Source organism: Lissotriton helveticus, chromosome 8 (genome assembly GCF_964261635.1).
Source record: "Lissotriton helveticus chromosome 8, aLisHel1.1, whole genome shotgun sequence".
In the NCBI taxonomy this organism is placed as follows: Eukaryota; Metazoa; Chordata; class Amphibia; order Caudata; family Salamandridae; genus Lissotriton; species Lissotriton helveticus.
This window is the reverse complement of record NC_136069.1, coordinates 145,195,641-145,211,571: the sequence shown is the minus strand read 5'-3', so window position 1 is coordinate 145,211,571 and position 15,931 is coordinate 145,195,641. Positions and strand designations below refer to the sequence as shown.

Sequence of the window (15,931 nt, the reverse complement as noted above, 5' to 3'; positions counted from 1 at the left end):
CCTTGTGCTGAATCATGTAGGGGGCATGTGTGGGCCTACGCCATACCTCGATGGTCCAGTGCATGCCTGAGGTTGGCTGCCCTCTCCATGTTGTTTAGATTGGGTGCCGTCCTCTAGCCCCTTGTGGGCATTGCAAATATGAGGACCGCCTCTTGCGGTACAGGTCAACAGCCTAAAGTTGTCTCAAGCCTGGTACTTGCGGTGACACCTCACCTCGTCACTGCTCCCAGTTACAGGAAGGGGTGCAGGGGGTGCCCTAGGCATGAGCTGCATTGTGCACCATCATGGTTGTGCCATATTTGCTATATGGCACACCATAACAGAGGGCTGAGAGGTGCGTCACGCAGAACAGCATTGTGTTGTTTTTGAGGAGGAATAGTAAATGTAACCCCTCCGAAATCCTACGCTTTCCCTACTGTTGCACAGGTTTGAGGTGGAATAGTAAATGTACCCCTCTGAATGCAACACTTTCCCTACTGTTCTTTAGACTGAAATTGGAATGATAAATTTCGCCCCTCCGAAGTCCAACACTTTCCCCACTGTTGCTTAGACTGGTGTGGAAATAGTAAATGTAATCCCTCCGAAGTCCAACGCTTTCCCTACTGTTGCACGGACTGGAGTAGGAATAGTAAATCTAATGGGGACCGCCACCTCCCCGGGGTTCTGATAATAAGATGACTATGCGAGAGGGCACTTGGCCCTCCCGCCGCCCCGGGGACCACCACCCCCATTGCTTGATTTTTTTTTTTTTTTTTAAACCTTTATTGTACAGAAAGCGTTCACAGATACGGGCCTACAACCCACCGGGCCGGCCACCACAATAAAAGAAGCACACCAGGCAATACAGGAGTTATAACAGGATATCTAAACAGCCCATATGAAAAGCAAAGGCAAAAAGCCTCCGAGTAACCACCACGGACAGGATAAGAGAAGGTTAATTTTATAATAGAAGAAAGGGTGTAGCAGAATATTGGCAAACCGTAAAGTCCAGAGGGTCGTGGTGGGCCGTGAGCAAGCAGATGTGTCGAGCACAGGAAAATTCAAAAAGAACAGTCACATTTTGGCAAAGGCAGAACGTAAGTCCCACATTAAGAGCAATCGCAACCGCTGCTCAGCGCCCTCCCACCACTACGAGAACACACAATAATACAATAGCTAAAATGAAGCTTGCAAAACAAAAGACCCTCTGCTACAACAACCCGGGAGAGGAAAAGAAAGAGGGGGGGAGAGGGGAAATAGGGGGGATGAAAAGACATAGGAAAAAAGAAGGGGGAAAGTGAGGGCGCAGCATCACTGCACGCGCCCCACGGCTAACAAGGCACTCAGGACTAGTTCGGCACACGGAACTAGTGGTAACAGGAGGAATGAATGCGTAGGAAACCGTAACGCCAGATACACCAGACGGGCCATGCCAGCAAAAACACCCCAGGGGGGCCACATGCCTACACCGCGCCACGAAAAAAAGGGGATACATAAGAGCCATAGAACAAAAAAGAGGAAAGAGGGAAAACACAATAAGACAGACCCCCCCCCACCCCGCACAGCCCACCCTGCACCCCTGCAGAAGGCTATGGCCTACCCCCCAGCAGCGTGCCTGTCGCCCTAATCAGAACCCGAAATATAGAAGAAACATAAGTAAGAAGAACCATATAGATAAAAAGGGGGGAAGGGAAAACAGGGAAATAACAGCCAGAGAGGAGCCATATAATCAAAACCCCATCAGCTCCCACCCCCCCGTCCGAAAATACTCAGAGCCCACGGGAAGATAGGAAGCACACGGATAAGCTCAAGGAACATGATGAAGTATCAGACATAGTCATACAGTTACAATCGGATCATCCGACCATACCACAAAATAATAGTCCACCGAGGCAAGTTCATCTCAACCCTGTCCTTGTTTCTCGCAAGCCGTAGTCGTCCAACGCCCAAGGAACCAGATCATGCGAAACAGGAGATGAATAACAGGGAGTCCGATCAGCAAAACAAACAAGTCATAGCGATCGCGACCCGGATGAACCGGAAAGGACAGCAACCACCTCAGGCAAAGCAGGCACAGTTCCGATGACAATATGAGGAAAGCCGATCCAACGGAGCAATCGCAGGATCTTCGTTCGGCCATTCGAGGCAAAAAGGGAAAGGGAGATCCACCGAGGCCGGTCCGGACGGGACCCGGCCGGCGGACATCTTGAACAGGAGGAAGAACAGGATGAAGGAGGGCAGCGGACTTCCGTACACCCACACCGACAGCAGCCGCCGGGCCCACGACCTCCAGGAAAGTTCCAGCAGCACACAACAGAGATGAAGCCGCACACACCGGGGGGGGGCCGGCAGGCCCAGCAAGAGGATCTCCATCCAGGATAATGCTAGGTGCGGTCATGGGAGCCCCCCAGGAGCGCAAGGCGGCGAGGATGTCGCCAAGCGTAGGATCACCTTTACGGTATTCAGCAAACGTGCCATGCGACGGGCCAGCGTCGCCAGTCTCGGCCAGGCCGAGAGACATGGGGCCGGCCGCCATCTTAGAAGCCCGGCGGGGCCGCGGCAAACTCCGACCCCCGTCCGGACACCAGCGGGGGAAAACAGGATACAGCCTACCACCGGCAGAGGCACCACCAGAGCAGGAAGGGGGGCCACCAGAAGAAGGCGATTCGCCGGCTCCCCAGACGCCGCCGGCACCGTTCTTCGAGTCCGGGCGGAGGAACTCAAAATGGCCAGACCGGAGAACAAAGGGGAGACAAGCCGCATACACGGTCAACCCCGTCCATGGAAGGCAGCGCCCCAACACCAGGCCGCAGGACCGCCGGACCAGGCCAGGAAAGCCGTAACCGGTCTAATTGCACATCGGCCTCTCCGACCGAATCCACACCGCCACCAAGGGCCGGCCACAGCGCCCCGCCCGGCCCGGGCGCCGCCAAGGAGCGTCAGGCCTGTTCGCTCCGGAGACCCCGAAGCAGACAGGGGTGCAGCTCAGGATCCGTGGCACCCAAGAACAAACGGATCAAAAGGTAAGTGCCTGTGAAATGTCGTCGTTCCACTGCTCATCTAAGAATACTTCCCGGGGCAGGATAAAACACAGGATAGTTGTTTCAGACAGGAGAGCGAACGGAGCCGAGCTAAAACGCGGCCATCTCGGACGCGAGCTTGGCTCCTCCCCCCCATTGCTTGATTTTTTAATGTGTGGGGGGCCTCCAAGCCACTGGGACCGCTACCCCCCGGGCTTCTCTTAAATATTTGCCGGGCACGAAGCCCTCCCCCGCAGCCCCGAGGACCGCCACCCCGGGGCTATGTTTATAAAAGTATGTGGGGGGGCACACGACCCTCCCGCAGCCCCGGGGACCGCCACCTCCTGGGGCTTGAGTTTTCATGTGTGGGGGGCCTCCCGCAGCCCCCGGGACCACCACCCCGGGGCTTCCCTTAAAGATTCACGGGAGCACACAGCCTCCCCCGCTGCCCAGGGGACCGCCACTCCCAGGGCTATGTTAATAAAAGTATGCAGGAGGGCACATAGTCCCCCCTGCTGCATGGGGGAATTCCACCCCTGGGTTTAAAAAAGAACAACCTGTGTGTGGGGGCTCAAGCCCCCCCACACACCCCAGGAACCGCCACCTCCCCGGGGCACTAATATGTAAATTCAGGGGTCCGTTATGGACCCCCGAGGACCACCACCTCCCCGGGGCTGTGCACTAGTTGGGAGGGGACCCCCCCTCCTGGAGCCCTTCATGGCCCTGGGGACCACCACCTCCCAGGGCGGGCTCCTGCAGTTTCACGGGGTGCCCACCTGCTGTTTGCTATGGCAGGGTGGGAGCATGGCTCCCGCCCTGCCATAGCAAACACTGCTTTTGATTTTGGAAGTGAGAGCAGGGAAGTAAGAGCAGGGAAACCTGCTCTCGCTTCCAAAATCCAAAGCAGATTGCTTTTCCAAACGGGGAGCTGCATGTCAGCAGCTCACCATGTGGAAAAGCAATGCCGGCTCCCGCAGGAGGCGGTGAGCCAGCAGGACCGTGGGGAATTTGGGGTCCCCCATGGTCCCCAACACATAGGACCGGCCTTAATCCCCCAACCTAAAACGCGCCATGGGCGCTTTTGCACAGTGCTGTGCCACAGAGCTGCGTTGCAGAGAGGTGCAAGAAGGGGCATGGCCTCGGACCACCTCTCTGCAAAGCAGCCCTGTAGTGCTTACTGGTGGTACCTGGTGGGCTAGTTGGCCCCCAGAGAGCCGCAGGATTCAAGGAGACTTTATCCCCCAACTTAAAACGTGCCACAGGGTGAGTTTGCACACTTGTCACCTTAGGCTCCACTGCCTCCCTTCACCACTGTGCAAACAGGCCCTCTGGTACATTGTAGGTTGGGGGAATAAGTCCCCTTGAATGCTGAGGGTCCCTTGTGTCCAACTAGCCGACCAGTTACCTCCAGTAAGCATATTAGAGCTGCGTTGCAGAGTGGTGTAAAAAGGGGCGTGGCCTTGGACCACCTCTCTGCAATGCAGCTCTGTGGCGCTTACTGGAGGTACCTGGTGGTCTAGTTGGCCACCAGGGACCCTCTGGATTCAAGGGGAATTAATCCCCTAACGTAAAACCTGCCAGCTGGCACGTTTGCACAGTGGTGAAGGGAGAGGGTGGGACTAATGTGACATGTGTGTACATGTCCAGTTACTCTGCCAAAACCCAAGCACTTATAAATTCACCATGCACTCTCCTTGCAGTACTCTAATCATCAAGTCAGTACCCATGCACTCATGCAATGACCCATACACTAACTCATGCACTGCTACAATACACTGAGAACTACCTATGCAGTCCAGCCATCGCCCTGTCAGTACCCATGCACTCCTTTAATCACCCAGCCAGCACCCTGTACTTATCCAATCACTCCACCAAAACCCAAGCACTTACAAATTCACCATGCACTCTTCTTGCAGTCCTCTAATCCCATGTACTCATGGAATTGCCCAGGCACTAACACGTGCACTTCTACAATCCCTTAAGCACTTCCAATGCAGACGTCTAACCACCTACACACTACTGATTCACTCCTCTAATTACCCAGGTAGTATCCGTGCACTCTAGAAATCCCTATGTCACTACCCATGCACTCCTCCAATCATGCGCCAGCACTATGTACTTATCCAGTCACTCCCCAAATACTCATGCAATAACCCAGTCACTAACACATGCACTGCTGCAATCCATTAAGGACTACCTATGCAGTCCAGTAGTCTCCCTGGTACTACCTATGCAGTCCTCCAATCACCCAGCCAGCCCTATGCCCTTATCCAATCACTGCACCAAAACCCAAGCACTTATAAATTCACCATGCACTCTCCTCGCAGTACTCTAATCATCCAGTCACTACCCATGTAGTCATGCAATGATCCAGGCGCTAACACATGCACTGCTACAATCCTTGTGTACTACCAATGCAGTCCTCTAACCACCTACCCACTTCTCATTTGCTCCTTACATTCCCCTGGCAGTACCCATGCAGTCCAGCAATCACCCTGTCACTCCCCGTGCTGTGTTCCAGTCACCCAGCCACTACCATATACTGATCCAAACACTCCGCCAATACCCACACACTTATAAATTCACTCAGGCACTCTCCTTGCAGTATTCTAATCTTTCAGTCAGTAGCTATGTACTCTTGCAATGATCCAGGCACTAACTGATCACTGTTACAATCCTATATGCCCTACCCATTCAGTCCTGTACTCCCTTACACACTTCTCATTTGGTCCTCCAATTCCCCAGGTAGGGCCCATGCAGTCCCTCAATCACACTGTCAACTCCCTGTGTACTCCTCCAGTCACCCAGCCACTACCATGTACTAATCCAAACACTCCTCCAATACCCTAGGACTTATAAATTCACCACGCACTCTCCTTGCAGTACTCTAATTATCCACTCAGTACACATGTACTCATGCAATGACCAAGCCACTAACACATGCACTGCTGCAATACCTTGAGGACTACCTATGCAGTCTAGTAATCTCCCTGGTACTATCTATCCAGTCCTCCAATCACCCAGCCAATTCTATCTGCTTATCCAATCACTGCGCCAAAAACCAAGCACTTGTAAAATCACCATGCACACTCCTTGTAGCACTCTAATCATCCAGTCACTACTCATGTACTCATGCAATGACCCTGGCATTAACTCATGGCAAATACAGAGGAGGTCATGCTAATCACAGGGGTACCCCAACAAGTAGTGTTCCCTAGTATATGTAGGTGTTTTCACTGTATTCTAAGTGTCTTTTAGCATAGCACTGTCTCTAGGCCTGGTTAGTCAGAGTCAGTAACCACCAGTACCCATCAGCAAAAAGTTGGGGGCACAGGAGGACTTTCGGCTTCTCTGTTGGTTCTTTCTGCACATCTCTTCTTCTTCCAGCACTTTTCTACGTCTTTCTGGACTTCTGTTGCCTCTTTCTGCATTTGTCTTGCTTCTTTCTGCGCTTTTCTACCTCTTTCTTCACATGCCCTACCTTTGTAGGCATAGTTAGAAATTAGCATTTAAAAAACCTTAGAAATTCACTGAAAAAAAACATTGGTTTCAGGGACGTTATAGTTGATAATTTTCATTTAAAAAACCTTTGAAATTCACTGAAAAAACTATAGGTTTCAGGGATGTTATAGTTAGAAATTAGCATTTAAAATCCTTAGAAATTCACTGAAAAAACCATAGGTTTCAGGGATGTTATAGTTAGTTGGAGATTTCACTCGTACAAAACCATTGAAATTCAGCCGTTATAGTTAGTAGACCTAACTATAACTCGTGCCCCCGCAATGCAGTGCTGATGACGTCACATATTACATCACTAGTGACAGACTTTTTCGGAGATGTTCTTTCCCCGGTATTCATCGTCAAGCGTGCCCATCACTCTCTGGGGTCTCGTCCCACTCCTGCTCGACCTATCATCACAAAACTACTGAATTTCCGAGACTGAGATGCGGTCCTCCGAGCTGCCAGGGAGAAGAGGGAAATTCGTCATCAGGAGAACTCAATATCCTTCTGCCCTGATTACACAATGGCGGTTCAGGCTGCCCACTGCGAATTTCTCCCGGCCGAACGTCTGCTGCAAAAACATGACATCTGCTACTCCCTGGCATACCCGGCCAAGCTGCGTGTCAGGCACAGCTCGCAGGTTCACACCTTCACAGAACCAAAGACAGCACTGGCCTTTGCAAAAAAACAAGACAAATCACAGCCCTCCACCCCTTCCAGCTACCAAATGGCTGTTGACAGCGATCTGAGTGACAATGACTGATGGTAACCCTCGATCATAAACTCCGATTTCATGCGCCTATTGGCACGAGCTTGCCTTTCCTGGCCCTAGTTACTGTTGTTAACCCATCACTCCCCAAGTTCTCCAGCTCATGGGCCTGGTGGATCTCTCTAGTTGCTGAGACATTTATTGCTCCTAACCCCTTAGCCCTACACTCCTCTCTCTGTTATATAGCAACAATACTCTCCTGCTCTGTATCAGTTACTTGTGTGTGTGATGGGCCCTGGGGCACAATGTGCCCTTTTGGTCTCCTACTCCTTCTCCCACAGTCCACTCTTATCCATGGCTTGGCCACCCTGTCCCAGAGGCAGGGGTGTTCACTGAGCCGAGGGATATTTCCCTTCATCTTTCACTTGGTTTTTCCCCTTCCCTGTTGGGGGTTCCTTGGGTGGGTGGGGATGCTCTCTCAACCTGATTGGGGGGTTGGTGTGGGTGGGGGCATTCCTGGGTTTGATTGCCTCTCCTCCAAGGCCTGTTGTTGGTTCTGTTTTATGACCTAATTTGCACTGTGTTGTTTGCTACACTGCCTTTGACACTGCACATCTCATCTCAAGTATATCTGGCTTCCACTTCACATACGTTTTCATCCAGCACTCACCTTTCTGATATAGCTTTATGACGGCCACTGCACTCTGGACTTGAAATGTCCGCGGTCTCAATGACCGCCTTGTACATGCACACCTCATTCGCCATACGGTTGACATCTGTTTCCTTCAAGAAACTCACTTACTTCCCGTTGCAGCCTCCAAGCTTCATTCTAGGCATGGGACGAGATTAATTCCTCCTATTCTTGCTACTCGCACGGGGTGTCTATCCCTTTACGCAGAGGACTTCCCTGGCATACCACTAAAGTCATTGTTGATACCGAGGGTCACTTTATCATCCTGCTAGGCACCCTCTTGGCTCAGCCCCTGATTCTCGCAGCAATTTATGGCCCTAACTCTGAGGACACCGACTTCCTTATGCAGGTATGGCGACACATATCCTCCCTGTGTCCTGCTCCTTTGCTGTGGGGTGTGATTACTATATTACGCCTTTAGCCACTCTAGATCGCTCTGGGCCCACTCTCTACACCCAAGCTCCATTTACCTCTTGCATTCTATCCTAGCCGACAATTCCCTGTTGGGTGCATGGCGCCAAACTCACCCGGATACGAGTGAATGCACCTGCGTTACGGGCTCTTCAGGCTGCTGGTCCCACTTGGACCTCCGGATCACCACTCAAGACGCTTTTGCATGGGTCACTTCGGTCGAGCATATGGCGCGTACTCTTTTCATCACGCTCCCGTCAGCCTCAGTTTGCTCCCCCCGCATACCCCTAAGCACAAGTTTGCCTGGTGCCTGCCCCCCAACATGCTTTGTGATTTGGTGTTTTGTGCCGAGATTCAAACTGCAATAGAGAATTATTTTGAACTTAATGCCGGCTCCTTGGACTCCCCTTCTACACTCAGGAAGGGCTTCAAGGGGAGTGGTTTGTGGCGAATGTATCTACAAGCAGTCTGGTGTTCTGCGTTCTATTTGCGGTGCCTTTGAGCGCCTGGAAGGAGAAATTAAGGCCCCCGACTCTTTGCATTCTCTCAACCCCAATCCCGACACCCTTGCACAGCTCTGAGGCAAACTTTCCGAATTCGAGCAGGAAGCAGACAGAGAACTCTCTTTTTTGGGTAGGGAAGCAAGGGCACACCGCTATGGCGAAGGTGACCGCCTGGGTAAGACTTTAGCCATTCTTCTGCGATGGCCTCACGCCACCTCCTGCCTCACAGCGCTCCAGGACGGGGGTCCAGAACGCACTACCTCTCCCACTGAGGTGATTTCACCGGTCACTGCCTTTTATACTCAACTTTACACTGCGGGGATCACCCCCTCGCGTGACATCCCGGACCAGTACTGTAACACTCTTGAGCTCCTCTGGCTGGGTAACGGCCATCAGAAATACCACGATGAACCTTTCTCTAAGGAAGAGATTCTAGCAGCCATTATTAGTCTGACGGGGACAAGACGCCCGGCTCCGACGGCCTGCCAGTGTCTTTCTATAAAACCTTCATGCCCATCCTTATCCCGCACCTCACTGCTATGTACAATGACTCCTTTGAGTCGAGCCACTTCACCCATCACTTCGTGAGGCCCTGCTAACACTGCTCTTGAAGCCAACAAGTCCCCTGAACTTCTGGACTCATATCCCTCACTATCACTTATTAAACACCGATAATAAGATTTTCCCTAAGCTTTAGGCTTCCCGCCTTTTGCCCCTCATGCCCATGATTTCTCGCCCAGACCAGTCCGGTTTCATTCCTGGGCGTGCACATAACCTCCGCTCGATATTTGCCGTACTCCACCAGATCAACCCCGCTCTTCCGAGATGCCACCAAGGCCTTTGATACTCTCGAGTGGCCCTTCCTTTTTTTACCTTCTACCTTGCCTTGGCTTTAGCCTGGTTTTTCTGTGCAAAGTCCACTTCCTCCACACCCTCCCTGTTGCTCACCTTCAGATCAATGGCCAGACATCAGAGCCCATTCCTTTTTCACGGGGTACGCGGCAGGGGTTCCCACTTTCGCCCATGCTTTTCACTGTGGCTATGGAGCCCTTCACCTCCAGGCTCCGGCAGCATCACACTCATAGAGGTCTGGGTTTTGCGGCCCGAGCCCTGGTCATTTCCATGTATGGGGACGATGTCACACTCTATGTCCGCCCGCCTCAGGAAAACCTCAGCCCCATGGTCCACGAGGTGGTACGATTTGGGGGTTTGTCCGGCATTCAGGTCAATTGGAGTACGTCTATTCTCTTTGCTTTGACGGATGACACTGTCCCCTTCACTCCGGACTACCCTTTTGTGTGGGCATCATGGCCCACCAGATATTTGTGCGTTTGGCTCAGTAGAAGTGAGGATGAACTCTGGAAGGCAAATTTCGGCCGGGCATTCAACTGGCTGGAGACCAAGATACCCCTTTGGCGGCACTTACCTCTATCCTTGGCAGGGCACATTGCCATGGCTAAGATGGTAGTGCTCCCGAAATTTTTATATCTGTTCCTGAATGTTCCTATTCCTCTTACTGCTCATTTCTTCTGCACACTCCGCTCCCTCATTATCTCTTTCTTCTGGGCTGGGCGTCAGCCTAGAATTACATATGATATTCTCACACTCCCCTTTGCGTGCAGTGGGATGGGTGCCCCAGACTTCAAATGATACACCCTCAGTGCCCAGGCCAGCTTCCTTCACTTCTGGCAGCATCCAATGCCATTTCAGCCCCATGTGGCGGAGAAAGCTGACCTAGCGGCCCCCTTCACCACTTCAGACTGCTATCTTTTCCCCTGCAAAACCACTGCGCGGGGAGATTGACATGGTGGAGACTCTGCGCTGAGCCTGGGACGGTCTTAGAAAATATTCAGGCTCTAGCTTGCTCTCCGCCGGTGCCATGTCTGTCGCATACCACCTGGCTTTTCCCTCACTGCACACGGCCGGGATGGTAAAACGTGCAGCTGACCTGAGTTTGGCCACTTTATCAGACCTCTACCCCAACTGCGATTTCTTTTCGCTTCTGGCCGAGGTTGGCCCAATGGACACATTGCTATATTATCAACTTAGAGCGTCCTCCCGGGAGTTGCACCCCACATTCCCGCAGCCTCCTCCTTCGATGTCCTCCCTTGACTTGACATACACTTCCATCTCCCCTCGCAAACCGGTCTCAAGGCTCTCTGCCACCACGTTAGCGGCATCCTCAATATCTGCTGATCACGCCGGCATTGCCTGGAGCGAGTATCTTGGTATTGATCTTTCTCAGGAGGACTGGCTGCATTGTTGTAAGCAGACCAAACGCTTATCTCCCAATTAACGCCTGTACCTCATATATTTTAAATATTTGCACAGACTGTACCGTTCCCCCGCTCAGCTGTACAGAATGGGCCTCGCCTCTAGTGATAGATGTCTCAGACTCTCCGGTGCTCGTCCCCGCGGCTCACTTTTCTCACCTTGCCTGGCTGTGCCCCTTGGTTTCTGCATACTGGCGCAATATGTGTACTGTCATTACTGAGATTACCTCCTCGCCTGTCTAACCATATCCATTGAACTGATTCCTAGGCTTGGTGAAGCACTGTCCTGATGCCTCTTGTCGGCTGAAAGCTCTGCTGCTCGTTTTCGAGCGTCACAGAGTTGCCATGCATTGGGGTCGGAGACCCGCACCCAAGGTCAGTGCTTGGCTCGAAGATGCTGCGCGTTGCCAGACACTCCTATCTGGCAACGAGCTAACGCCGGCTTCTGGTCAGCCACGTGATATCTGGGGCCCTCTTGTCTCGTACCTCCTCTCTCGGAATGCCTCTCCTTCTGTGACCTCTCCCGCGCTCCCTGCCGGCACTCCGCCCGCCGCGGCTGGTCCGTAGAGATCCACCTCCCGCTCCCTGCATTCTGCTGATTCTTCACGCCCCTCCCGCTGGCACCCTGCTCCGTTTGATGCCCCTCCCAGCCCTTTCATGCTTCGTATCCTGCCATTCCTCCTTACACTTAATGGTGTGCCGCTGCTGTATCACTTTTAATGTTCATACCTGCTGTGGTTTTTCTATTTTCTCTTGTTATTTGAAGAACAACTGCTTGATTACCTTGTAACCTGATGTGCAAGAATTTCAATTAAGGTCTTTGAAAAAAAAGAAAAAAAAAATTATAATTTTGTTAAACCGGCATTCACTGAAACCATATGTTTTTAACATGTCCATACTATACACTCTTTCAAAAGAACTCAACCCTTCAACAAAATAGTTGTTCTCGACAATGGAACTGGATTCCACCAACCAAAAGAGTAAAAAAAACTCCCCTAAGTATGATAATCAGATAAAACAATCAAACTTCACTGTACCTGCAATCCAAAATATGACAAAATGCAACCTCCCCAAATACCACAAAAGTTTAGATATATATGACTTTAATCCGATTTTACACATATGGCCATGGCCAGGGCATTTGGCAGGAACCTTCCATTGTTCTGTTCAAATTGAATCTAAAGGCGTGTATTTTCTCTTTAGATGAGAACATATTTCAGTTGTCAACAGGTATCATATTTCCTAGAGGAGTTTATATACAAGTATGTTATACAAAATTAGATAATCAATGATTCGCCATTAAATTAGATCTAAATAGAGCTTTGAGCTGGCTGTGAAAGTAAACAATTGTGTAATCAAGTAGATGTATTCTTTTACATCGTCACGTTGCTGATCCAAAGTTATGGTTGGCGCCTCAAGCAAGCCTTTTGGGTGGATGTATGACGTTACAACGCATACTTTTACAACGTCTACCTTTACATCGCAAGTTTTACAACGCATACCATTACAACGCATAATGCTTTTGGGCGCTGGATAGTGAATAGTTTAATTTACTATTCCAACTCCAGTCCCCGTGGATAGTAGGGAAGGTGTTGGATGGTACATTAAACCTATTCCCTATCCTAGAGCGCCCCCCAGCGCTATGGGTTGTAATGGTTTGCGTTGTAAAAGTTGCGTTGTAATGGTAGTTCGTTGTAAAAGTTTCGTTGTAAAGGCTGTATACCATTTTGGGTGCTTTTAGGGGCATTACTGAGTGGTCAAACATTGGATCGATAAAGAAGTGGCGATCATAATGTGTAAATCAAGTGCAGGAAAGCAGAGTTCCTAGCACATTTGTCCTAAAGAAATTCTTACATTTTCACTCTGGTCCATCTGATTACAGCACTATTTTGCTATCCGCATTTTGCACTATTAGCTAATATTTGGCATTTATGGAGAATTGTCTGCTTATCATTGGGTGGTGCTCCTAATTCCTATGCCCCCTTCCTATTCAAGCCTTCTTCTCTCCTCTGACCCATTTCTTCATGCGGTGGTCTAATTATGGATGAGCTCGAGTGCTTCAAAATCTACTCGAATTCTGACAAGGTGGCTCAGTGAGTGAAACTTTTACTGCTGATGTCAGTTCGGAACTGAAATGTAATTGATGTCAGGACAAGGCCAGCTGAACTTTTAAGTTTTCAGTGGTCAGAAATTTGAGTACCATTGAATTGGGTGCTATAAGAAACCAATATTTACAACTCTTTGACTTGAAAAAAATGTTGAATGAAGCACCATACAAAAATGTTTAAGTAGATTACTTTGATTAAAATTTTATAATATTATTTATCAATAGTGTACACATATGTATGGACTTAAAGCTAGATACGCGTGTAAAAGTCGAGTAGAAATGGGGCTTGCAAGCTACCTTTTTTACACTGACATAGGAACAAGAGCTTAAAAATTAACCATGCTCATATTTGCGCGAGCAGTTTATCAATTATAACCAGGACCAAACTCCTAAAAAGGATCAATACAAACACAGGACGACAAGATTAATAATGTGTGTGTAAAGAGTTTACAAATAATGTTTGCACGCATTGTCCTCATTACTTTAACCTATGTCTAACATGTGTGTAATTCACTTCCCACGCCCTTACACAAAGTTTATATACTCCAAGGTGATTTTACCACTCTATTTCACACTTAGGTGTAAATTAGCCTGATAAAGTTCAAACAGTTTCAATTTAAGGGTAGGCAAAAGAAAGCACTGTGCATGTGAAGGCAGACATATTCAGGGAATTTCCCATTTTGCAAAGAAGTGCAAAGCTGTTATAGTTCTTACTTTTGTCTAGTCCTTTTCCCACATTACATGGGCACCAAGGTGCAGGGAATGTGTTTCCTCGTTGTGCCTCAGAGCACGCGCCGCCCTGCTGGAAGGCAGTGGGAAAACTCCATAGGTAAGTATCAAGAAGAGAAGCAGTGGCTCAGCACAGAGTCACGCACCTATACATATTGTGTATGAGGTGTCTAAAGTTCATACCTATAGCTAGCAAATTCTCGTGGTTAATGATTAAACTTTAAACAGCACAAGTTCAAAAGCTGGAGAAGCAATCATGGTTAGAATGGCCCATAGGGCAATCGGGTTGTCCAAGTGCCGTTTTCTGACTGTTTGTGGGCCTTTTTTGCTGTTTATTGCTCTGATTTAACACAAACATTACTTGCAGCAAGTGCAAATGCATGCAGCCTCTTTGCCATGCAACATGTACAAATTAAAAACTCCCCTTATTTGCAGAATGTGGGCCACTTTTTGAGCAATCTGATTCGCTAATGAGGGCCACGTTTGTTTTAGTACCTTGGCCCATTTCTTATCCACTCCAGCACTGGGGACAAAGCCTGCACAGTGTTTCTGGCTCGTGCTGTTGCATTTCATGCATTATTTCAGAGAAATCCCGAGTTACTTGTACAAACTTTACATACGTCAGACACACACAAAAAAGCACTCAGCTCTGCACTGACCCAGTACAGTCAACTTGATATTGCCCGCATACTGCCGCTCAGTAACACGCCATCTTTTTGATATTCCATCTCTGTGACTTCTGGCAGCAGAGAAAGGAGGGGTGTGAAGTGCTGAGCTCATATCCATAATTCCCCAATTCGGTTTGCAAGAGTGTTTGCAGCGGGTGTAAGAAACACTTTTACTTAGTTGCTAGGTCCAGAAGGTTAGTTGAAAAATCATTTAAAGAATTCAAGTACATAAGCTGTGGGGTTCTAGAAAATTAATCACCATTACACCCAGTCTCCTTTCGACTACATCCTTGCCCCGGTACGGCGATCTGCTGGTCCTTTGACTATATTCACACTATACAAATACCACATGATACATACACTATTATTCACTACGGGGATACACTTTAAAAAATGCCTTGACTTTCGAATAAGGATTAAAACGAACCAAGAAAAACACATTTTCACAGATCCTCTACGTAACACATTTGTATGTAATAAGTAAGAGGCACTCAACATAGAGAAAACATGTTCTTTTAAGAATGTATCTACACTTAAATATGACAATTTTTCAAAATTCACATTGGCTTTTGTATCCCATATTCATGATGCCCTCCAAAAATCTAAAAGTGTAAGATCAGCTCTCTCTCTAGCAGTCTTACCGGTCTCTGAAAGTACAGAAAGGAAAGCGAGAAGTGAGAAGAAACAGCAGGTCTTTGGAAACAAATTCATTTCAGCTTTCCTCTTCAGTCTTTATTCTTCAGCGGAGGTCTATTCCTTTAGCATGGATCTAATTGCTGTGGTCTACTTATCAGTGAAAAATATAATGTGGCTTCTTGTCCGGGGTGTGCACTTCTCAATCAGCCACTTCTGCCTACACGGTTTCCTGGTATTGGTGTCTACGTGCCTACCAAGTATTTTCGGAAGTGCAATTTTGGGCAACAAAATATTTGTGTGAATGAGTAATTTTAGTCATGCATATGAATGTAACCGAGGAATGAATTATTTTGCACTTAAAACAAAATGAATATATCATTTAGAAGTGCGATTGCTAATGTAGTATAGTTATGCCACATTTTCATGCAATACACTATTGTTTTTAAATGGATGCCACTTTTGTGTTCTACTCATCCTGCTCCTGCTCATTTCCCCTCCTAATCAATTACCCACTACAAGTCTTCTTTCCATACAGTTTCTGCGGAACAGACAGCAATAAGCTAAATTAACTTTAGTGTTAGAAAGTACTCATTGTGAATAAAACTTACAAATCATGTCCCTGATCGATCAATTGTGAAGGATTTCCAACTGATTACGATGGTGGACGGACTTTAGGTGGTGGTCCCACAGGGTGTATTATGATG

The 15,931-nt window shown here is 48.9% G+C and overlaps 1 protein-coding gene across 5 annotated transcripts in view; it reads right to left on the bottom strand.

The window, feature by feature from the left end:
- The window catches only part of LOC144772438 (nectin-1-like), a 212,041-nt gene extending 196,663 nt beyond the window's left edge, over nucleotides 1-15,378 (bottom strand). For all 5 annotated transcript variants that reach the window (XM_078656757.1, XM_078656758.1, XM_078656759.1 and 2 more), the window contains exon 1: nucleotides 15,233-15,378. In XM_078656757.1, the coding sequence (XP_078512883.1) occupies nucleotides 15,233-15,302 (70 nt within the window). In that variant the 5' untranslated portion in view covers nucleotides 15,303-15,378. The remainder of the gene's footprint in view (nucleotides 1-15,232) is intronic.
- Nucleotides 15,379-15,931: the final 553 nt, after the last annotated feature.